At 35.8% G+C, this 25,008-nt stretch overlaps 1 protein-coding gene across 1 annotated transcript in view; it reads left to right on the top strand.

Moving 5' to 3' along the window:
- LOC149804885 (protein O-mannosyl-transferase 2-like) overlaps window positions 1-25,008 on the top strand; it is an 81,183-nt gene that overhangs the window by 32,905 nt on the left and 23,270 nt on the right. The window contains exons 13-16 of the mRNA XM_089945524.1: window positions 2,399-2,550; window positions 11,017-11,105; window positions 17,026-17,102; window positions 21,268-21,339. Coding sequence (XP_089801650.1) covers window positions 2,399-2,550; window positions 11,017-11,105; window positions 17,026-17,102; window positions 21,268-21,339 — 390 coding nt within the window. The remainder of the gene's footprint in view (window positions 1-2,398; window positions 2,551-11,016; window positions 11,106-17,025; window positions 17,103-21,267; window positions 21,340-25,008) is intronic.

The following is a 25,008-nucleotide window of genomic DNA, read 5'->3' as shown; positions in this document are numbered from 1 at the left end:
AACACATATATGTGGCTACAAAGTTGTATTAGTTTAGAATGATGTGATTTCCTTCCATCCTTTCAGTTTTCTCTACCCACAATGTTGGCTGAATCAAACAAAACTGCCAACATGCCCACGAAGTGCAAGAAAATTTTATTCTTTTGCAACCCCTTAAAGGTTCTCATAGAGGGAGCCAATGCAGGGTTTTATTCTTTTGCAGCTCCTTAAAGGTTCTCATAGAGGGGGCCAATGCAGGGTTTTATTCTTTTGCAGCTCCTTAAGGGTTCTTATAGAGAGGGATCTATGCAGGGTTTTATTCTTTTGCAGCATCTGAAGGGTTTTCATAGAGGGGGCCAATGCAGGTTTATTCTTTTACAGCTCATTAAGGGTTCTCTTAGAAGGGGCCAATCAAGGTTTTATTCTTTGATAGGTTTGTGCCAGCCAATCATTAAGTATCTTAATACATCCTAAGTTCTCAATGATTGATTTAATGAAAATAAATATAATCCATCTAACAATCTTTTCTAATTGCTCATATGCTGAGCCTGCCTCTTTTCCTGATTCCCCATATTATATATACTATAGTGAAATTGTTTATCAGGAAATAATTGCATATTCCTTATATCTCCTAATATTTCAAGGCTTACAATTAGGCCAGTACCCTCTCCTGATGTTAGGTATGCAGATATATTATTCTTGAGACAGGGAGCCAGTCTAGGCTTAAAATGCATCCTTCATAGAAGAGTTTATCCAAGAGACATTGACGGATATGTATTGTGCTTAGAAGAGTCTTTCCAGGGGAAATTAACCGACATGTATCATGCATAGAAGTGTCATTCCAAGGGATATTAAGTTATATGTATCATGCATAAAAGAGTCTTTCCAAGAGACATTAACTGACATGTATCATGCATAGAAGAATCATTCCAAGAGACATTACCTGTGATGTATAATATATAGAAGAGTCTATCCAAGAGACATTAACTATTGATGTATCATGCATAGAAGAGTCTTTCCAAGAGACATTAACTATTGATGTATCATGCATAGAAGAGTCTATCCAAGAGACATTAACTGACATGTATCACACATAGAAGAGTCATTCCAAGAGACATTACCTGTGATGTATAATATATAGAAGAGTGTATCTAAGAGACAATAACTGATATGTATCATGCATAGAAGAGTCTTTCCAAGAGCCGTTAACTGTGATGTATTATGCATAGAAGAGTCTATCCAAGAGACATTAGCTGATATGTATCACACATAGAAGAGTATATCCAAGAGAAATTAACTGACATGTATCATGCATAGAGAGTGTTTCCAAGAGACATTAACTGATATGTATCATGCATAGAAGTATCATTCCAAGAGACATTAACTGATATGTATCATGCATAGAAGTGTCTATCCAAGAAACATTAACTGATATGTTAGACTATTTCAAAAGATCCAAAGATACAACAGTACAGTCAAGGACAGATAAGACACTTTCAGAATATGAATAGGCTTAACTAAAGGAAGTCTATGAGATTCATTCAGTTGCTTTTATAATGATATTACATGCTGTTTACTTGTCATGGAAACATGTTGTTTACTTGTCATGGAAACATGCTGTTTACTTTTCATGGAAACCACTTGTTGCATATTACCACCAGCCAAGTGAGAAGGAAATACAATTCTAAGAAAATAATAACTTTGATTTGTTTCCACCATTCACATGTTGATGGACGTTATACCTGCATTTATGCAGCTGAACCTTGCATTTTAAAAGTAGAAATTGGATATAGCTGTTGCACCTGCTGCTTTGGAAAGTGTTCTTGAGGTTACAAATAAAGCCAAAATTGATAAATCATACTACCAGACAGAACACTTGCTGAAATTATTGAAAAACGGTATTGAATTTGTGTACATGGATTCAAAGCTGTCATACAGTGACATCAAGACTGCATCAGATGAAAGAACCAAAATAAAAAGAAAAACGATTCTGCAAATGTGAATGAGAGTTCCAAAAGGATTCCACTCAAGTGCTGTTGTTTTCAGATCTCTAGGAATGTGTTCACTGTCAAGTGTTCTAAAGGAAGAAAAACAGTCATTGGAAATTGTAACTTAGATCTTCTTGCGACATTCTATGGGGAAAATAAGAAAGGAGCATGTGGTAGCGATATGACTGATTTTGTATATAAAACTACGTTAAAAATCCAAATCACACACATGCACGCACACACACACACACACACATGCTTTGATTTCTTTCTGGGAAGGAGTAATTTTGGAGGTAGTGGAAATCAATGTGATCAGGATGGTATTTTCAGAGAAAGATAATTTACAATAAAAATGCCACACTAGTTTTCTTTTTCTCCTCATCAAAGCTACTTTACCTTTATTTTTATTTCTTCCTTCTCTTCTGTTCCAGGATGGTATTGGTGATGCCAATGATGTTTGGCAGATTGAGGTAGTTGGTGCACCCCAGGGGAGCCCCATCCAGACTGTGAGATCTAAACTGAGACTGATTCATTACCATGTGAAATGTGCTCTCTTTTCCCACGACAAAAAGCTGCCTAAATGGTATGTTAAGATTATATTTCAGTAAGGATTGATCGTGTTAATTTTTGTTTTTCATTCATTGTAACTTTATATGTGGTGAGGAAGATTCCTATCTGGAAGTATTATTGTTATGACTTTTATTCAAACAAATTTTATTAATCAAACAAATTTTCCTGTTAAAAAATCACTCTTCTGCAGAGAGCATTTACCCAGCTCTGCCATTGCATAACTCACTCTCACTAACTGTTTGTTTAGCTACTTATGATTTACATTCTGGCAAATCTGGGTCAGTGTTATTTGCTGGTAAATATGGTATATTAATCCAATAATTTTAGTTTTACAGAGTGTTCTTTGCATTATATGGAACTAGACTGTATTCTCTTCATAAAATATGTTACCCAATCATAATACATTAGAATACATCTCTTAAATCCATTCCTCCCAAGCTGCATCTTTTGGCTTGCTTTAGCAGCAACTGTTAAAAAATTCTGACTTTTGCTGTATCACAGGGTATATAATTTTTAAAGACCTTTTGTCCAAATTTAAACAACCCTTGCAGAGAAGACTTCCTTCTTACCAACATATGCAGTTAAGCTGAGTAAAAGAGAACATTTTTAGTCCATAAATTGAAATGAGTTCCATGCAAATTTATCATTCTGCTTTTGATTTTGAAAATGAATGTTTTCGAAACCAAAATATTTTTTATTGATTCAGTAAAGGTCATAGGTGATCCTTGAAAAGATCAATTTCACCCAGGAAAATGCTTGGAAAGCTGGAAGTTTTTGTTTCAAAAGTGTGTGAACCCTGATCAGAGGCTGGGAATGCCAAAACTTTCCTCTGTATTTATGGGCCAGAAATTGTCTCACTGTATGCAACAGTTCATTTGCAGTGTCATAGTGATTGGCCCAATGATCAGTATGGTCTCAGTGGCTATATTTCACCAATATGAACAGAATCTTGACCTTTCCAATGAGAACCCCACTAACATGCACACCTGGGAGTCAGTCTTACATATAGATTGTGTTTTCAACAGGACATGTCAACATCCACTCTCCAGTGCAATACCTGCTGCTTTTTTTTCTCCTGTTCACAGTTAAAGATTTATTCCTATCCATGTCTGTGCTGTTAAAAGACTATTACAAGGCCATCCTCTGATGGCAGTTTCTATCTTCCAACCTCATTTTCCACATCCAGTTAGAGGTCAGGAAACAGGCCACCAAAGAGACAGACCTTCATTTCCTGATAAACCAGAGATGTAGGAAGGATCAATCAAAGATACAAGGGAAACCTTTTCCAAGCCCATTTATAAGCAAGGGCCCAGTTTCTGAGAGCCAGAAATGTTAAAACTCAAGGAGACAAGAACCTGTTTTGACCCATCTTCCTGTAGAAAATGACACCATTCTTGTGTCACCATTTTCTAGCATCCTGGTTGGATGAACTTATCAACACTTTAATATGGATTAGGACTCTCCCCTAGATGACCCATGGGTCTTACAAATTATCTCAAATTATATCACGATCACATTAAACAACCCTACCCATTTCAAGGGATCTTTACAAAACCAACATTCTGCAGGAGAAAAAAAAACTCCAGCTGAGTTTGTTCACAACTCAAACTCAATGGGATTTTACTTCATACTTTTCTTTCTTCCAAACGACAATAGCAAGCTCCAGCCAGGCATAGATCCAAGCTCTCCAGACTAACACATTTGTAACTCTGAAGACCAGAATCAAGATGCCATGTTCAGTTCTGAGTCACATTTAGGAGTGTGATTTTGCAGTCAGTCTAGACCTCCATGATGCAAACCTTCATGCTCCCATTCATGGGTCTTCTCCTGAAGTTTGCTTTCAGGATGTCATGTACCAGTTTAGGGCACTCCATTTTGGTCTACATCTCAGTCCCTGTTTCTTCAAACAAAATCATGGACACAATAGTGTCACTTTTCAAAACTACCTTATCAAATCACATGGACAACATTCTACAAACATATCAGGCAGCTACATAAAGTCCTGTGTTTACTAATGCTTTGCCATGGACATCTTGTCAATAAAGACAGTATTTATCTAATTTCTTCCCAGCTTTCCATTCATCTGCACATGGAGTTCAAAACCTTGAAAAGAATTTGTGTCCTTGAGGGACACATATTGTAAATCATCTTGTTAGTGTTTTCTGTTCTCTTGGAGAGTCAATTCCAGCCCTGGAATTTCTTGGTCACCTGAATCATCTTACCTGCATCTTCTCAATTTGAGTCACATCATGCTGATGAAACCTTTGCAGATCTGTCTATCCCAGTGACATCCAGAATTTTGCTTGCGAGGTCACAAGTTAAAGTTTCAGACAATATGAGGTATCCTCTCAGAAAATAGCAGAACATCACTTGGCTTACAGCCAGCATCCCACTAACGGATCAACTGCTACAAATCACAGTCTGAATGGACACCAGAACAACTGGCTTTGATGCTAACCTCTAACTCTTTTAAGGAAATGAACAGCTATTTGACCCTTTTGAAGCACTCCATGCACATAAGTCTCACATAGTGAATGCCTTTTTAGTATAGCAGGAATAGTGTTCATATTCTATCAGACAGTGGCCTGAAGTTCATCAGAATACACGAGGAAACCAAAACACCAGGCTTCAGCTTTCTGGCTTGGACTAATGTGCTGTTATTTTTGTCAACAAATCCACATTCAAGTCACCCACATCCCAGGTAGGCTGAATGTCCTATAGTGGTCTCAGTCCCAATGGCACCAGCTGAGCCACACTGAATGGTTCATTTACCCCTTAGTCTTCAGTTGAATCTGACCTTACAGGGGACAACATCATGTGGACCTTTTTGTGACAAGGTTGAATGCCAAGTTCCTAACTTTCACCTTGCTTGTCCCAGACATGAAAGCCTTGGTAGTTAGTATATTTTTCCTGAATTGGAACAGTCTTACTACATATGCCTTTCCCCTTCCTCCTTTGATTCTCAGAGTCTTGTAGAAAGCATGGCAATCTGGGTGCCAACTAAACTTAATTGTCACCCTGAAGTGGGAAAAATCGTGACCTGAATATAGCAAGGACTACCATGAGAATCGTGCCCTCTCCTCTCTTGCTGAAACAACTGCACATGCAGGTTTTTCATCCCAATCCAAAAATACTGAACCTTCATACATGGCTCATATCGAACAAGAAAAAAACAGAACTTTGAACAAGTAGTTTACAGAATTGCTTAGGCATGAATGTCTTCCACTTTGAAAACCTGTGCAAGTTTTCTTCCCATGGTTTTGCCAGAAACACACCTCTGTTTAAGAGTCTCTATACCACAAAAAGCTAACTTCCTTCACTGTCATGGAAGAGTGGACATTGGCCAGTACAAAGATCTTTTTTTTAGCCAATTTTGACTTCTTTTGAATGGAGGCCTTCATCCTTTACCCAAAATGAAATGTACTTTGAGTTTTGACAAGGTTGAACAAGACAACCATTTGAACCATTATTGATAGCTTCTCAGACCCATATCTTGTACAAAATCTGTTACTCTACCCACAGCATGCACAATCAGTAAAATTCACAATTATTGATCAACCCATATGATCTGCAGTTGGTTAAAGTTTTCTCATGATAGCACCAGCTAACAAAATGCTCACCCTCATAGGAAATCAGTTTTTTGGTGTTGAAATGGCTATCTTCTTTGGACACTTTGTTCCAAGGGCTGTTGAGCCATTTAAGTGTTACCTGAAGTACGATGAATTGATAAAAAAGGGAGGTTTTGCTTCTTCTTGCCACACAGAACAAAGGGAAGATATTTCTGCTCAGGCCCTGTCATCCTGGATCTGTTGGATTATCTGCTCAGCCTACTGGAAACCAAACCAATACAAGATGAATTTCTTATGCAATCAGCTCACAAGGATGGGGCAATCAACATTATGGTAGTATTTGAGTGCAGCTTTTCCCCAGCTAATATCATTTATTTCATGTGGTGGAGGTCAGAAACAACATTCTCCAGATATTACCTCATAGACCTTTCATTCGAAAGGACTTTGTTCAGCTTGATGTGACCTATATCTGCTGTGCATCATACTAACTTTCCAGGTCAATTTTTAGCTTCATAAGAATGCAGCATACTCTGCTTCCACTGGAATTTGGGGATGAAAAAACTATTACCATCTAAACTGTGTTCTTTTATTGACTGTGTGCTAACCCTAATCCATGTCTCACATGAGCCACTAACCAGAATTGCATATATTAGGTGACCAAGTCAGGACCAGCTTAGGGGTAAAGGGATATAACTTCCACCTCCTCCACATACGCCTAATGTTTTATGATAGGGTAAAGTATTTAAAAAAGAAACCATGTTTCTTAAATAATATTCACCTATGGGCACACCCTCTCAAGCCCTCCCTGTGGTTATATCATCCCAGGATGAGCATCCACACCTGCTCCAGTAATAATTGATGATTGATAGGATTTGGTGAGATCTAGTGTCATTACCTCTATTAAAGGGAAAACAACTTTTGCCTGGCTTCCATCTTAGCAAGCAGAATTGCTAGCACTTTTTATATTAAGCAAGGTGCGGTGAATTATTTTATTAGCTTGATTGAGGCTGAAATTGGAAAGCAGTGGAATGTTCTCCTAAAATATTATGATAGGGTAAGTATTTTTTCTCAAAGGAGTAAACTGGATTGTCATCTCAGAAATTTGAATACCTGTCTCATAGAAAATCTTTGAAATTCTCATTTCTGTTTAAAGTGTCTAAATAAATTGCCACCCTAAGGGACCTAGACAGAGTTGCTAGTAAATTCCATCATAGAAGCTACCCTGCAGAAAACAGTGAAGGTGTGTGATAACAGATTTTAACACATTTAGCTTTTGCTGAACTGTTTGGCAGTTTGAAAGACATAGGCATCATTTTTAGCTCTACTGGTCATAGATCAGAAGAATTTATAGCATGACCTGTCATCCATTCATCCATTAGCACATGTTTGTTATCACTACTCCTCCTAAATTACTTGGAGGATTGCCATGAAACATAATATACACATTCTTCCCAAGGTCAGGGTTGGTCCGAAATGGAAATGGTGCTGCTCAGATATCACTGGACAACAAATTTTTACAAAAGTCATGTTACTGAAATAAAATTAGTCAATTCTTATCAATTTTTATGTGCTGAACACGAATATGACAGTCAAATTGCAAAATTGGCTCTAGTTTTTTGTAATCTGCAAGAAATTAATGTTTACATAACGAAATGCATTCCAATAGTAAAAGGTCAACTGTAATAGCCTACCTATAAAAAATCAAGTCATTGACTACATCTTAGATTTCTTCGCCTGTCTCTTGTACAGCTGTTCGGTAGCATCTCTGAGGAGTGTCCAGCAGTAGTCAGCCAGCATTGTAGTGGACCATTTTCCCTGGTATCTTTGTTCCATTGTTGCGATATCTTGATGAAAACGTTCGCCATGTTCATCACTAACAATACCACAGTTGCTAGGAAAGAAATCCAAATGGGAATGAAGGAAGTGAATCTTTAGAGACATATTGCAGCCAAGTTTCTTATACTTCATCAACATGTCTTCTACTAGTTCCTTATAGTTTTCTGCCCTAACATTTCCGAGGAAGTTTGTAAAAACTAGGCGAAAAGCATTCCATGCTTGTTTCGCGTCACCTTCCAGCAAGTTGTTGAACCGGTCATCTTTGAAAAGCTCTTGAATCTGAGGACCCACAAAAACTCCCTCTTTAATCTTTGCTTCGCTGAGTCGAGGGAATTTTTCATGCAGGTATCGGAATGCTGGCAAAGTCCGGTCAATGGCTTTCACGAAGTTCTTCATCAAACCTAGTTTGATGTGAAGGGGTGGTAGCAAGATTTTCTGAGCCTCAACCAGAGCTGGGTGTTGGATATTCTTCTCTCCAATGGCTACATTCTGCCTGTGAGTCCATTCCTTCCTCATGTAGTGCATTTCCCTTGCTCGGCTATCCCACTCGCATAAGAAACACATGTATTTTGTATATCCTTGCTGCAGTCCCATTAAAAGGGCAACTACCTTCAAATCACCACAGAGGTGCCAGCTGTACTTGTTATACTCAATGGAATTCAGTAGCTGCCTTAAGTTATCGTATGTCTCTTTCATGTGGACAGCATACGCTACTGGAATAGATGGAAGAATGTTTCCATTGTGCAAAAGCACAGCCTTGAGACTCAGTTTTGAAGAGTCCACAAATAGTCTCCATTCTTGTGGGTCATGAGTGATTTTTAAAGCATTCATGAGGCCCTCAATATCGGAACAGAATATCAGATTACTTTCCTTTCTGAAGAAAGGCTCCAATTGCTGGTGGCGCTTTCGATATGCAGTAATTGTGACATCTTCTTCTAGAAGATTCCATTGTTGGAGTCTTGATCCTAGCAATTCTGCCTTGTTCTTTGATAAGTCCAAATCACGAATCAGGTCATTTAGTTCTTCCTGTGTTATTCTGTGTGGGGTTGATGATGCACCACAGTGAAAATCTGGATCACTGCATGCTGATGGACCAGGAGAAGAACAGGTCGACTCACCTTTGTCTTCGTCAGATGAATCAAGAGAATATTCTGCTGGAGGTTCTGGAATAGGAAGTCCCTCACCATGTGGAACTGGTCTCAATGCAGACGGAATGTTTGGGTAGACTATTCTCGACTTCTTTCGCTTCGTTATTCCGCCGGAAAGAGGAGGAACCAAGCAGAAGTAACAGTCATTTAGGTGGTTGCTTGGCTCTCTCCACACCATTGGGACTGCAAACGGCATTGATGACCTTTTGCAATTCAACCACTGTGAAAGCTGTGTTGTACATGTAGCACAGCATATATGTGGAGCCCAAGGCTTGTCTTGGTCACCAACCTTGCATCCGAAGTAAAGATTTTATGCCTTCTTCACTTGAGAATTGATACTTTTCTTCTGGTTGGCAAATGTCACTTCCCCACAAATATAGCAAAAATTGTCCGCGGTATTAACACACTTTCGAGGCATTACTGTTCTTTATTGTACGTAAATGGATAAAATAATAAGTTTTATGTAACAGTAGCTTGAACTGTCTCGCACAACGTCTAAAATATTTTAAATGCTGAACCTATCTGATTGGGCTTTATATAGTACACTGCTTACGTCAGCTTCAGCAGCCGCCTGGCATTAGTATAATAGGCCTACACATGTATAGTACACTGCTGACGTCAACTTACTTCAGCAGCCGCATGGCATTAGTATTGCATTGCATCAGAAAATGATGCAATCAACTGTGGATGATGTGAGCATGATGGTATTATGCAATGTTACATCATTATTCCGGATGTTGCTGCAGTCCTACTGGAGAAATTTACACAGTGAAACATAGAAAATGAGGTATATGAATATCTTCAAAACGAGAGCCAATACAAATTTTTCACGGTTATATTCGTGTTCGGCACACCAAAATACTACAGATTAGGGCCTTTTCAAGTCAGTAATGATTTCACTGTTGACCAGTGTATCCAGTTTTGCTGCCACATCTGCCATCATGAAAATCTTTTTTTATTGCTACTCTTCTTGAATGGGTAATAACAGGTTTTTTTCACAAAAGATGTCTCATGATGTCTAGATGGCCCTATGTGAATATGGTGCTGATTTAATATCCAATATAGCCACCTTGACAGCCATCTTGAAAATCTTGATAATGCTACTCCATCAGAATTTATGGCTCCTTATGATATGTATTATGAAAATGGTACAGGTCTTACATCAATGTGGCTGTGAGAGTGCCTAATTTGAAAATATTTTCACTCAAGAATATCAGAGATGGTTTAAACACTTAGCAGTTAAAAAGTAGAAATGGTCTTATATTGAATTCCTAAAGATTCTTAACTCACAGGGAAAAAGATCCTTAGAAATTGATGGTCAAGGAGATCAAATGTCAAGGTAACATGAAGCAGTCGGGTTTTTCTTAGATGCATGACCATTGGTTGAAATTGTGTAATCTGGTACAATCTATTACTGCCATGGATAAATTGACATCAGACAGGATAAATGTTTATCATGGGATATAAATTTCACTACTGATGCGGGTGTTATAAGGTCAGATATAAAGGTCTCTGTACAGTTCTATATATTTCTCAGTTTGGGGATAGGGGGATACATGTCATGTGTCTGTGGATGGGGATTCTACTTCATTCCAGATTCTTGGGCCTGGAGTCAGGTTTTCAGTTAATTTTATGGGTGAATTATAATGAACTGTATGTATGGCCTGTATCATCTATTTCACATAATGTGCCAGCAGATCTGGGTCTGTGCAGTTTGTTATGAGTAATCAGTAGAACAAACGACATAGACCCTGATCTGCAGGCACATTATTCTATGGCAGCTGTGGATCTTTGTTTTTTGCAGTATGACTCGACTTATAATAAGCAAGTATATACAGTAGTATGTATAATGTCCCATGGATTTTGTTTTACATAGTAAGTGGAGTTTTCTCCTATTCACATACTAACTCCCTGAGTTCATTTCAGGGGTTGGGAGCAACTGGAGGTCACATGTAACCCAAATGTCAAGGATAACCGAGTCTTTTGGAGTGTGGAGGAGGTCATTGACCCACGTTGTAAGCATTCTTGAATGTTATTTTTTGAGGGAAATATTTTAACCATTTTCTTAAAACCCAATCAGGTAGTTATGTAGAACTGGAAACTTTTTCAGTAAGTTGTATATCAGCGAATGTAGTGACATTTGTCAGTCTGGCTTTGCAGGACAAGTTTTTCAAATAAATTTTCAAACTTATATACTGTTTTAAAAAGCATGAAATTTCCTTTAAAGTCATATAATTTTTATTTCAAAATTGCCAGATTTAAAATAAATTCATTTGAAAGTAAAGTCAAGTTAACTAACATCATGTTTTACATTTTTATTATGACTTTCCATACAGTTTTTCTGTCTGCTGTATTCATTCTGCATCCTGTATGTAAGTGTTGGAGCTGTGAGGAATTTTATGCTGTTTAAGATGGTTAAGAAATAATAAAAATCCATCAAGAATGTCAAAGGTTATCATAGTTTTATTTAAACAAATTTGTCACATAAAAATTGGAGAATATGCAGAACAGATCCTTACTGTAAAGTCGACAAAGCTGTTCATTTTGTTTCATTAATTTTATTCCATAATGAATTCTAATGTCAAAATATCAGTGATTTGATGGGTTTATTTTGGTCCATTTCCAGGAATGCTGTAAAATTTCATATGTCATATAATTATGCAAACATCCAACCCTGGTATGTACTCAGACTTTTTGAGCAGTAAAGATCTCAAAATTTCCAATTAGCTTGAAAACCATCAAAATCGTCATCTTTGTCTGTTTCCAAATCAAAATACCAATTACTGGTTATCATCCACTCAATTCAATTTAAGATCAAGATCCTCACTTCTAAATTCTTCTCGCAAAAGATTCTATATTTTCATCAAAATCAGCATCCACATCACTGCCATCACTTGCCACTTCAGTCTTGTCTGCCATTTTGATCTCCAGATGTTAAATGTAGTTTTGGAATAGATTTTCTTCTAACTGGTTATCATCATCTTGGTTCATATCTTTCATGCCAAAAGGACGATCTACAAATCATAAAACAGCAATTTTCGTTACGAAATGATCTATATTTTCATTAAATTGGCATCCACATAACTGCTATCACTTGTGGCTTCAGTATTATCTCCACACATTAAAACTCTAAATTCGTGTTAGAAATAAAATTTTCAGTTAACCAGTAATCATCAACTCTGTTCATTTTGATGAAGTAATGACAATGATTCCCACTACCTACAGTGTCAGTTTCCCACATGAAATAGCCTGTGTTTTCAACTAATTCAGCAAGTATATCACTAACATCATTGGGCTTTTCAATACTGACCACCATTGTGATTTCTCCATTGTAAAATTAAATTTTTTAATTGAATGTTTGTTTTTTTAAACTCGCGTTGTCACTGCTTGATATATCATATGAGTACCGACAGCTCTTATTTCCATCTGTTCAAAGAGTATACATAAAATAATGACGTATTACATGGTTAAATGCACACTGCCCCCAAATGGTAGATGAAATGTAGTGTTCAACTGCAATCATATCCAGTATGAAATGGGTTAAATATGGGTGGACCAGCTTACATAAAGGGCTTGATGTCTATTCAGAGAGTGAGAAGCAGTGAATACAGACATGCACACTGTTTGTAACAGTGAGTAGAGGTATGTATACTGATTGGTTTAATAATGACAGTCCAATGTAAGTGCGCCTCTTTTACAATAACTTGCTAGTGGTGGGTCCATAAACATCAACCATAGCATAAATGATGGCATGAGATAGTCATACTTGCCAATCCTTAAAGTTTCACTATAAGTCTTATTGAAATGGCCCTTTAATTACAGACATACACCATAATAGCAAAAATTTTGAAAATATTATCATTGTGGTCAAATCCAGATACTAGCATGTCTGCGTTTAATCTGGATCCAGGTTTTATATGTGATTCAGTGGAGTTAGTATGAGAACCAGTATAATTTTACAGGAGCATCTCAGATTTTTGAAACTCTCAGATTTTTCATGCACTGCCAGCATTATCAAGCTGTTGCTTACAGCAGCATCTGCAAATGGCATCCAGCAGACAGAAACACAAAGGCACAATAAGCTGCTTAAAAAGTTTAAATCATCCGCACAGAAGTATAAAAGGAATATTCAGATTCTTGGCAGAAAAATAATTGCAGCAAGGGCAATAACTGCTTATTGGGCATGTCATGTTGATTTGAGTATGTTTCGTGGTGGGGGAGATGATTGCCATTGCCAGGTGAAATTGAAACAAAAATAAACAAAACAAAGATTACATCAAGTTGAGAGATCTAGCAAAAAGTCTTTGAGCTCCATGGAGATTTAGAAATGCAGTTTCTGAATCTGTACTGGAGGTAATTAAGGTCTAAGTGTATTTTACAAACTTCTAGTTGAATGTAATGTTTGCCTTCCCAGCACAGTAATACTAAAACATTTTGAATGCATGTTTCTAGGTCAGCAAAAATAACAGTTCATGATATTTAGTTACACCTTTCTGAAAATTGGTCTAACTTATAGAAATATTTTGACTCTCTTATTGAGAAGTTCTTTTTGGGCTGGGCAGGTCTGCATAGTGAGGGAAACAAATTATGGTTAACACTGACTGGGGGTGGTAGAGGAGGTGATAGCAACTTTCATTAATACATGAGAATTATAATCTTCTTCGACCTACACAAATATTCATATAATGGTTTTGTTATTATTGGATGCTAAGTCTTAAGAAGTCAAATCAAGTGAATGAATTGATGACAGACTTATAAGATCAATCAAGTTGACACGCATGACTCACAAATTCATGCATCAGTAAATTTGAGTTTTCCTCCTTTCAGTATCAAATCACATTTGTATTGAAAGTAAACACAAATGAACTAAAATCTCTAATACAAACATATCAGTCTGATTGCGCTAGTTAATTTCTCAAGATAGTGATGTTAAATGTCAGTGCTTGTGCATGGAAATGTTTGAATACAACTCCATGTTGTTTGTACTAATAACACACATGTGGCATGGTTCTGGAAAATGACATCTGCATTACAAAAGATATGTGGACCAGAAGGAAAGAGAAACAACTGAAATATGTACATTTTATTTGAACTTGAAAGTTATTGTGGCTCAAACATACAACCTGTATATAGTGTGTGATTTTAGCAAGGTATAATGCTGATCTACCTCGGGATTTTACTGTGGTTATGAAACTTTTCATATCCTGTAATGAGCTAAAAATTTGCTAATTAGCTTATGTCATCAAGTTTTCAGAATAAAGCTAGCTTTACCACTGAGTATGCACTTCAGTAGGTTCTCATGGCCATGCTTGCAAGGATTGACCTGATGTGTGATTGGCTTGTTTCATGTTGGAATAGATGAAGGCATATCATATTTAAGGTGAATGCATTAAAATCCGTTTAATAGTTACAAATTTTACAACATAAATTTCACTTCACAAATTTTCTTTAATTGTTATTTAGTTCATAAAGTATTGCCACAAGTATACCTTTGCAAACATATTCATTGGTAAATATTTTATCTATTATAAGCTCGTTTTTTTTACCCATTAACTTTGCATTGTTAGAATTGTGCAATTTTTTTCAATACTGCATGGCTTAATATTGCAGGACACGTGTCTAAAAATAGCAATGTGTGTTAGTAACTACTTTGTAAACAAAGAATGTATGCTTATATAGTAGACACTTTAGGTTTTTGATTATTAGATTTGTTTGTGGATAAACTAAACAAGCTGTTTCATTCATTTGAAAGTAGAAATGATAAAGTTAACAACATGGATGAGTTCACTGAGTTGCAAATAAACTTTAAAAACAAGCAAATGAATGAATGTGATATTTGCAATTGTCAGAACAAATGTGAAATATGCAGTATAAAAAATACCAGTCTGATCATTTAAAATGTAATTTAGGAGAAATGTTTGTAACTTTTTGCAAATAGAATGGTTCAGACTGTGATTAGTGCTCTCTTGGGTCTATAAAAAGTATAGCATAGAAAAGCATATTGAGGCCAAGCCTACTGCATATATATCAGATACATACCATTTTACAAGTCAGTCAAAAGACTAAATTTGATTGTAAAAAAATGGAATTGAAGGTTTTGGTAGAAAACTTAGAGCTTAAGAGCCAATAAACCAAGATGAAAAAGATTTATTTCTGCTAACTGCTTTGCAGATTTCCCAGTTTAAGTTTTTTGATACAGTGTTTTGTATGTAGGCTAGCAATAGAAGCCATACAGGTCATGTACTTGGGTCCCACCAATAGAGTGCTTGCAAGTGAAAGCATGTAAACATATGTCTTCTTTAGCTGATAATACGAATAGCAGTAAAATATACTTTCATTTTTGGATTGTAAATTTCCTCAGAATGTACTTTCTTTGTCAGTTCTGCAAATCCAGACTGCTTGACCCTTGTCATGGGTTCCAAAACTTGATACACACGGCACAATTGTACTTGAATTTCAACTACATTTCCAACCTAAATCACATTCTCCTTACTGCACTCAAAACAAAATGAATGTGATATTCCAGATTATCTTTTCATGATTTCAGTTAAACGAATTAATACTTTTTGCACATTGTGATTCCAAACATTCAATGATGGAACAGAGGTGTGGTTGATTCATAGACAGTCCACTGCTCAAATCACATGTACATAATACAGAATTGGCTAATAAATCCATTCCATCACAATCAGAAAAGCAAAATTAATTTAGATCAAAAGAAAAACAAAATCTCTCCATTCCAGACCAACTGGAAAAATTGTTTCAATACACATTCATTCAAAATATGACTCTAAATTTCGATTATAAGCAGACCAAAAGAAGAATTTTTAAAACTAATGTCGTGCACATGACGGAGTTCAAAGGTCACTGGGCAGTGCTTTGAACACATTAATATTGTTACTGCTTTTTATTGTTAATCCTTAGGTGGAAAAATAAAATGAGTATATAATGAAAAGGTTGCTGCATTGTATAGGAAAATATGAACTCGTTTTTTTCAGACTAATACTGTATTCACAAAGCCATGCAGTATTACTCAGAAAAACTCTTTCATATGTTCCCATGCAAATGCATTATATATATTGTGTTCTTTATTGAGAAAATATTTTGTTCAGAAAAATCTGCAAAAGCTTATAATTTCTAGCACAAATTTGCAAGTTTGATTATGACATTTGTGAATTTTCACACAGTGACTACCCTCTTCTTGGACACAACAGATGATATATCAAACTTTCATGGACTTATTTCCATTGAGATTTATTAAATGTCATACACAAAGAAACATTATGGGCCTTTTCTATAAGAAAAAATCTGAGTGTACAAAAGAAATGAACACAACACCCTCGGGTCGTGGGGTTTATTTAGCTAGCGTCAATGATACGAGTCAAAAGATAAACAGAAGAAAAAAAGCAGACACAAAACAGAACAAATACTTAAATATACAACACTACAATAGAGACAAATATGATACACAACCTGCACACCATGTATTTCAATATATAGCAACACGATAATATAAAAATTGACAACTTACCAGACACAAAGACCCTAAACATCCAGATACTACAATTCTTGTGAAATGCATTGTTTATTATAGGCATAGATACAATGAATAAGATGTCATTAGTCCAGAAACAATATGATGAGCGCCTAGGGCATTTATTAATTGCATGGTTCTTGACCTTATCGTCCCCTTCATGTGCCTCGTGCACTGGTCAATCACTCACGCACTCATGCGCTCACTCATGACAAACATGCACCTGGGTGACATGAGTCACAGTTGCTTCATATAAGTGGGTTCTCTAGGGCACTAAAATGAGGCAGCTGTTTATGCTTTATCAAGTGAGATATTTATCTTCATAGGAATATAATTTTGAAAATTAATTATATTCCTGTCTTTTACATCACAGCATGTAGTTTATCTTTTATTTTTTTCAGTGCCAAATGTCAGTTTTGAAGTGTATTTGCCATCATTGGTGGAAAAGTTTGTCGAGAGCCATGCTGTTATGACACAGGTATACAGTTCTATTGTTATTCTAGTTTGTTTCAAATATTTGTCCCTAAACATGTTTCTTGCAGTCACTCATAATGTCAGTGTTTTTTTTATGTAGTTACCCATCATAAGTTGTGAGTGTTATATTGTTGCATTTTCCTTCTGTTCATCCATCCATGTATCCATCTATCTGTTAACATTTTCTTGTCTGGCCTATAACTCTGCAAGTCTTTCGAGATTTGGTAAAACTTTGGCCAGGGTTCCCACCCTTTAAGGAAAATGTGAAAAAGCGTGAATAAGAATAGGGTTGGTCCTGACTAGGATAGGCCCCATAGGTTTTTCAAAAATTTATCAAAGTTGTGGAAAAGTCTGGAATTTTAGGAAGCCATTCTAGATAGATCAGTTGCAGAAAAAATAGTTACAAATCATACTTTATTTGGTCATGTTAAGTTACCAGAATTTTCAAAAGTTGTATAACTCTTCATTTGATCACTGTATGAAGTTATGTATGCAGTTCTCAGTTGGAAACATGCTGTCAGCTAAATTGAATATTTTGGTAACTACAATGACCTCTAAGACATATGTCGAAGCGACTCTCTTATAGCATTGAGTAACCAGTAACAGCAAATAAATACTTAATGTCAGTCATGTCAAAATAAAGTTTCAGAAGTGTGCTGCGTAAACAGGAAAAGTCTTGTAACAGTTCTAAGAACATTACATGGGGACAGTTTCAAACAGCTTTATGAAGTGGTTAACCTTTCATGAATGGTGCTGTGGAAAGTGGCTATTTTTAAGCATGCATAATAACTATCTCCAAGCATGTTTCTATCTATGAAGTCACTGGAAAATTAAATTTTGCGTTTTCTGTTCACTTTTGTATGTGGATCATTTCTGCTATTACACTGTGAGCTGTCCTCTTGTCCAAAGCACTGTGTTCTGATTAGCTGTGCTGTTACTATTTTAGGACTAGGCTGTATACATGTCCCCCAGCATGTATGTCACAGGAGACATTCAGAATTGGATTTATTAGTTGGAAGAGCATTGTTCTGAATGTGGAGAGCATTGTTCTGAATATGGAGAACATTGTTATGAATGTGGAGAGCATTGTTTTGAATGTGAAGAGCATTGTTATGAATGTTGAGAGCATTGTTCTGAATGTGGAGAGCATTGTTCTGAATGTGAAGAGCATTGTTCTGAATGTAAAGAGCATTGTTCTGAATGTGAAGAGCATTGTTCTGAATGTGAAGAACATTGTTCTGAATGTGGAGAGCATTGTTCTAAATGTGGAGAGAATTGTTCTGAATGTGGAGAGCATTGTTCAGAATGTGGGAGCATTGTTCTGAATGTGGAGAGCATTGTTATGTATGTTGAGAGCATTGTTATGAATGTGGAGAGCATTGTTCTGAATGTGGAGAGCATTGTTCTGAATGTAAAGAGCATTGTTCTGAATGTGGAGAGCATTGTTCTGAATGTGGAGAGCATTGTTCAGAATGTGGGAGCATTGTTCTGAATGTGGAGAGCATTGTTATGTATGTTGAGAGCATTGTTATGAATGTGGAGAGTACTGTTATGAATGTGGAGAGCATTGTTCTGAATGTGGAGAGCATTGTTATGAATGTGAAGAGCATTGTTATGAATTTGAAGAGCATTGTTCTGAATGTGGAGCACATTGTTCTGAATGTGGAGAGCATTGTTATGAATGTGGAGAGCATTGTTCTGAATGTTGAGTGCATTGTTATGAATGTGGAGAACATTGTTCTGAATGTGGAGAGCATTGTTATGAATTTGAAGAGCATTGTTCTGAATGTGGAGCGCATTGTTATGAATGTGGAGAACATTGTTCTGAATGTGGAGAACATTGTTCTGAATGTGGAGAGTATTGTTATGAATGTGGAGAGCATTGTTATGAATGTGGAGAGCATTGTTATGAATTTGAAGAGCATTGTTCTGAATGTGGAGCACATTGTTCTGAATGTGGAGAGCATTATTCTGAATGTTGAGAACATTGTTCTGAATGTGGAGAGTATTGCTATGAATGTGGAGAGCATTGTTCTGAATGTGGAGAGCATTGTTATGAATGTAGCATTGTTCTGAATGTGGAGAGCATTGTTATGAATGTGGAGAGCATTGTTATGAATGTGGAGAGTATTCTTCTGAATGTGGAGAGCATTGTTCTGAATGTGAAGAGCATTGTTCTGAATGTGGAGTATTTTTGGTGAGACTAAACTATCCCATATTGATTTTTTGCAGTATCTTATTAAAATTAGCAAAAATTAACTATTCTATGTCTTTCTTTCTGATCCTTTATCCATTGCTATAACTTGATCTATTTTCCAATGCTACGTAACCGATAACTTATTTTGGTGGGTACTCACACAAAATATGCATATTCTTCATCACATAAGATGAGAGTACATTATTTGATCACAGCTGTTCAATTATGAATCCTCTTGTCTTAAATTTGTATGTCAGTATACCAGTGCTTAAATGAGATTGTTTCATGCACTCTTGTCATGTAAATGTTTACAATTTTAGTCAACATGATAGCCATAGTCATGCCTGTGACTTCATTTTTCAGTTATATTACATTTTTAGACTTTTTTTTAATGAGACTTTTCTGACAAAAATCAGCAAGCATAATTTTTTGTAAATTTACTTGCGACAGAAAGTAAAATTCGGTAATGCATATTTGTATAATTATGTAGATGTCCTAGTTAGAAATTTTAGGCCACTATAGCAGTTTATTTTTACAGGTTCTTGAAATTGGGGATTTTTGACAAAATGTAAGCACTACACCTATCAATAATTTGTGAGCACTAGTGTCCATAAACAACAGCTGCATCATAAAGCAGCGATACTGAGGGAAAATAATTTTGGTTAACATTACAGTGAGGTGCAGGGCAGTGCTAGCATCTTTTGTTGATACATGAGGATTATAATCAGCTTTGTCCTACAGATATATGTGTATACTGGATGCTAGATTTTAAGAAGTAATAACATTTAAAAAAATTTATGACACACTTTTCATAAAAATCCAGTTGACATGCATTGCTTAAAAAATCATGCATCAATCAAATTTATGTTGCCACCCTCTCAGTATTAAACCATTTGTTGTTGTTGTAGAGTTTCACGCCATTTTTCAGCACACGATAGGCTGTATATGGCGGCCAGTAGTAATGGTGGAGGAAGAACCCAGGAAAACCCCAGAAAGAACCACCGACCCACGAGAAGCTACTGGCAAGCTTTCTCACATGCCCACATTGGCCAAATCCGAGACTCGAACCCATGCAGACAGAGGTGAGATGGCAGTGATCCATAACAGAGAGCAGTTTAGACCACTCGGCCACTCGGGGCCCCCAAACCATTTGTAGATTCAGACACCAGTGCAGTGTCACATATCACAGCCATGCCCAGTGTCTAAAGGTCAGGGTCATTTATTTCTAGGTCATGGGCAAATGAAAGGAAAATAAGCTCAATGACTTTTATTATGATCAGGTGTGTCATGAAACTTAATCCACTTGATAATCATCAACAGGGAAAATTTTTACTATAGTATATGCTTTTCTAGCATATTTCATTCACAAATGATATTTTTTGAATCTTTTTTCAAATATTTATGTCTACAGGATTTTAAATTCTGAAAATAAAGGCAACATCTTGACAGATTTTTGTACATGCATCATAGTATATTAATGTAAGTGTCAAGGATTCACAAGCAATATATTTGCAGCAACTTAATGTACATGTAGTTGTATTATCATTTCTTTGAAGTATTTAAAGATTGGCCATGTTCTTTGCATTGTGGCTCAGTTGTTTGTGGAGTCCTGTTATTCACATTGTTTCCATGTTACCTCAGGGGAGAATGAGGTACCCTCTATCTGTCTGTCTGTGTGTCTGTTTTTTAAAATATTCTATCCAGAAACATTGGCAACTCTTGCAGCAGTTTAGGATAGCATAAGTTCCTGTACATTTTCTTTTTCTCTCTCTCTCTCTCTCTCACACACACATGCACACACATGATTTTTCATTACTTTGCTCTTATTAATCTGATATCCATAATCAGTTTTTATCCAAAAAGGAAAACAATTGTGATTACTGTTGTTTATTCATTTCAAGTTAACTTTGCAATTTGAGTGACTATGCCTCAGTGCTTTAATCTATGTACACATCTCAATTGCTTCATACAGGGCAATAGTGGACTGAAACCTAGAGAAGGGGAGGTAACTTCAAGACCGTGGCAATGGCCAATAGATTTTAGGGTAAGATTTTGTTGCTTAGAGATGAATTGTATTCAAGTCCATATAGCTATACATTTTTGTTTGCAGTAGTAAAGATAATCAAATTTTATACTGGTGAAATTTTGACTTGTAAGAGAGTGAATGATAAAAAGACTGAAGTGAACATGCAATAATAGGTACAGCTTACAACTTTAAAATATTATATAATGCTGAAAATCCAGTTTAAAAAAATTATCAACCTTAGCTTTAAAGTTGTATTTGTTAATTAGACATTAGTAAAATGTAAATATAAAAATTAGATTCTTTAGATTTTTATTAGACATTTTCTGAAAATTTTTACCTAGCGGGACACTTTTTCATCAAAAAAGTTAATGTAGTCACTGGATGTTAATGACATTTATTATTCAAATAAGATGTTATTGATCATAAATAATGAGAAAGGTTTTGTATACTTCACAAAAAGGTGTACCAGAAAATGTGTACTTTACTTTTCCAGATCTGCTTTTGCTTTGGATTTAGTATTATCCATTCCTTATTCACTTTTTCCCCTTTTCAAATTTTTATTTTAATAAAATATATTTTCTTTTATACAGATTTTGTTTAGAATCTTACTATACAATATTATTTTTTGCTTTTTTATGAAAGATTTAAACAGTTGTTTTAGCAAATGTAATTCTTCAGAAATCTTATTTAGCAGGTATGTTTGGTTAAGCCAGATTGTGAACTAGCTCAAATTTTGCAGGTGATGATAAAGGTTAATTTTGTTGCTTCCATCCCTCCTTTGAATTTAATTGTGGCCTAGACTACAAGTATGTTGTTTTATGGTGTTGTATGTCTGACACATAGCCACACATCACATAGCATGTGGACTAACATCACCAAAGTAAAGAGCCAAAGGCCATAATTCATGTGCAATTTTTTAGTAGTGTAACGATTATAAAATGAGCTTTCTCACCTGCACTGTTGTTGAAATAATTGGGGAGACAGTGGCATATAATTGCTTAAAATATTATGGGCACCCTTTGACCAGTGTCTGACATGCTGATTAGCAGCCATTGGTGTCTGTGCATGTATATTATATAATGTATTTTCTATACCACTTTTTGAAAGATTATTTTCTGGATAAAGTTTTTAATGCTTAAGCTGATCATATTAAGTGCACATTAACAATGAGAAGAAAAAAAACACTCTTTGGTTGTGTTTTGAGCTCTTCAGTTTGGAGGTGTATTCTCTTTCCAAACATGGTTGTGCTAAACAAAACATAGGAAAGATTCATTGTTTAGAATGACTTCAGCCAAATCCTCAATGTGTAAGGAGTCACTAAGCATGCATGCAGACCCTGAGACATGCAGTTTTAACAAATGTGCATTTTGCATTTCATTGACATTCTTCATTTTTTTGGCATCCATTAACAATTGTACGTCAGACATTATCTCATTGATTTTCAAAATGATTTCAGAAATGCATTCTGATTTTACATTCATTGTTTTCTTTCTTTTTCCCTAACTACAGATGCATTTACCAGAGTCAACATTTCCATTTTAGATGTATTAAATGGAGGGAACTGTTGCATTCATATCTTGTCTTATTAAATTTGTACTTTAATGAAATAGATAAAATAAATGCAGAAATTGGAGAACTTAAGACAACATTCAATTTATATTGAAAAACTGCAGTAAATGTTAAAATAAAGTTGTAGAGTATTTTTCAGCAAATTTTCTTATATATATATATATATATATATATAAAACTGACAGTGTTAATGTCATCCTATCAGTGGCAGAAATCCATTTTAAATTTGTAAAATACTTTTCAAATGTTCGGTAAAGAATAAAGACAAATTACTTTCACAGTAGCAAAGAAGCAAATTTCTAAATTTTGGTTGAATTTTAATTAGTTTTCTAGGCTTAAAGGCCTTGTCATAACCTGGTATAACCCTTTGTTGTAATATGTTGTGCATTGTATTTTATGCATCATCTTTCAGTCAACATTTGCTGTTCATAGCCTCTTAAAATTTGCAAGGCTAATCAGACTTGTTAGGAACATTTGTAAGTACAGTCACTGCAAAAATGTACATTTTGTCATCCCTATCTATGGTGTGGTTTCCATAGCAATCGTGTACAACCTGTTTCAACCCTCTCTGGAATTGTGGAGCTAGTTTTAATCCTTATGATAGACTGTACTAAAACTGTGCCTGGTATGGTCTTACTATTGGTGGTGTGCACATAGGGCTTGAAATTGGGAATTTTTTGTCACTAACCTAGAGGATCACCATAATAAAAAACTTCTGATCCTGCTTCTGGTGAATTTCACTGCTCCTGCAAAAAATCAAACAGAAGCCAGTTTCCAGGTTTGACTGAAAATGGTTAGCCAGAATGATAACGCTCTTTTTAGTGAGCTCTGGAAAATAACCCCACAGATTTTGTATAAATGATTATAAATAAAATAAATGATATTTTTACAGTTACTGTATGAGATGAAAATATGTGCAAGATGAACTTACCATTGTTCAACTCAGATGTATCTGGCCATAACTTTAAAGTGTCCAATATTAATGGCATCAGCCCTACTCCACATACTACACAGACAGATTTCTTAATTACAACTAATTTGTAAGCAAATACACAGTTTCTTGTTCCATTTTTTCAGATTCCTGAGAACCATCACATATAATTGTTAGAAATTGTATAGCATCCAGTTTTTGTCCGTGATTCTCTTTAGACAGGGAATCTTGTAATTAAACTAGCCGATAGCCTGTTTATTGCTTCTGTAGCTTGATCTGAAGTTGAGTCCTTTCTTTTCATCTCAGTCACAACTAAACAGAATCTGTGTAGGGTCTTTTCTTTCTTAGCGACAGCATGACAAGTTTTGAATAGATATTCCAGCATTTTCAAGACACTCTTGTTCAAAGATGCTACAGTTTACTCAGCTACTGAGGAATCAACTTTCTATTTTGATTTCATGCATCTGTCTGCCATTATGTGTAGGGAGCATGCATTGTGTGATTTCAGGGAAAAGTTATTAAAGTTTTTACACCCATTAATGAATGAAGTACCCCACACACTTTTGTATTTCTCTGGATACTCACTGCAGAGAATACTTAACATTACATACATGGCCATACTTCAGCCATTTCTGTTCATTTTCCCAGCTTTTTGGTGCTTTCTTCCTATCGTCTCTTGGTCATATTTGCGCTTATGCACTCTTTTGTCATTATCTGATTTCTGCCATCTCACTGGCAGCTATACACCTTGAAAAAACTTGCACATTTACAGTTGTTGCCACACAATGCATTGAATGTTTTATCAACAGCGATATAAATATTGAAACACATTATTCAGTTAAATTCATTGCTGAGTCAGCAAATGCAACTTTTTCTGATTGGTCAAAACTAGCCTGAGACCTCATATATTCTTATTATCAGAAATAAAAGCAGTGCTTGTGGAGCAGTATACCAGGCTAGCTCCATGTGTTTGAAGATTGTTTTGATGATAATCGCATTAGTCTACTTCATCAATAGATGAGTGGTTTAATATCTGTCCATTTGCTCCATAAGTATTTAGTGTACCTCACCAAGTGCAGGATGTTGATAGGTACTCAGTTAAGACAATAAATGGATCAGTTAGTCATGAAAGAGAATGCCTACTGATGCTTATTTCAAACATCCAAAGCGTGACCACTTCTTACCTG

This window comes from Sinohyriopsis cumingii, chromosome 2 (genome assembly GCF_028554795.1).
Source record: "Sinohyriopsis cumingii isolate HCF-2022 chromosome 2, ASM2855479v2, whole genome shotgun sequence".
Taxonomy (NCBI): Eukaryota; Metazoa; Mollusca; class Bivalvia; order Unionida; family Unionidae; genus Sinohyriopsis; species Sinohyriopsis cumingii.
This window is presented reverse-complemented; position numbering and strand designations above follow the sequence as displayed.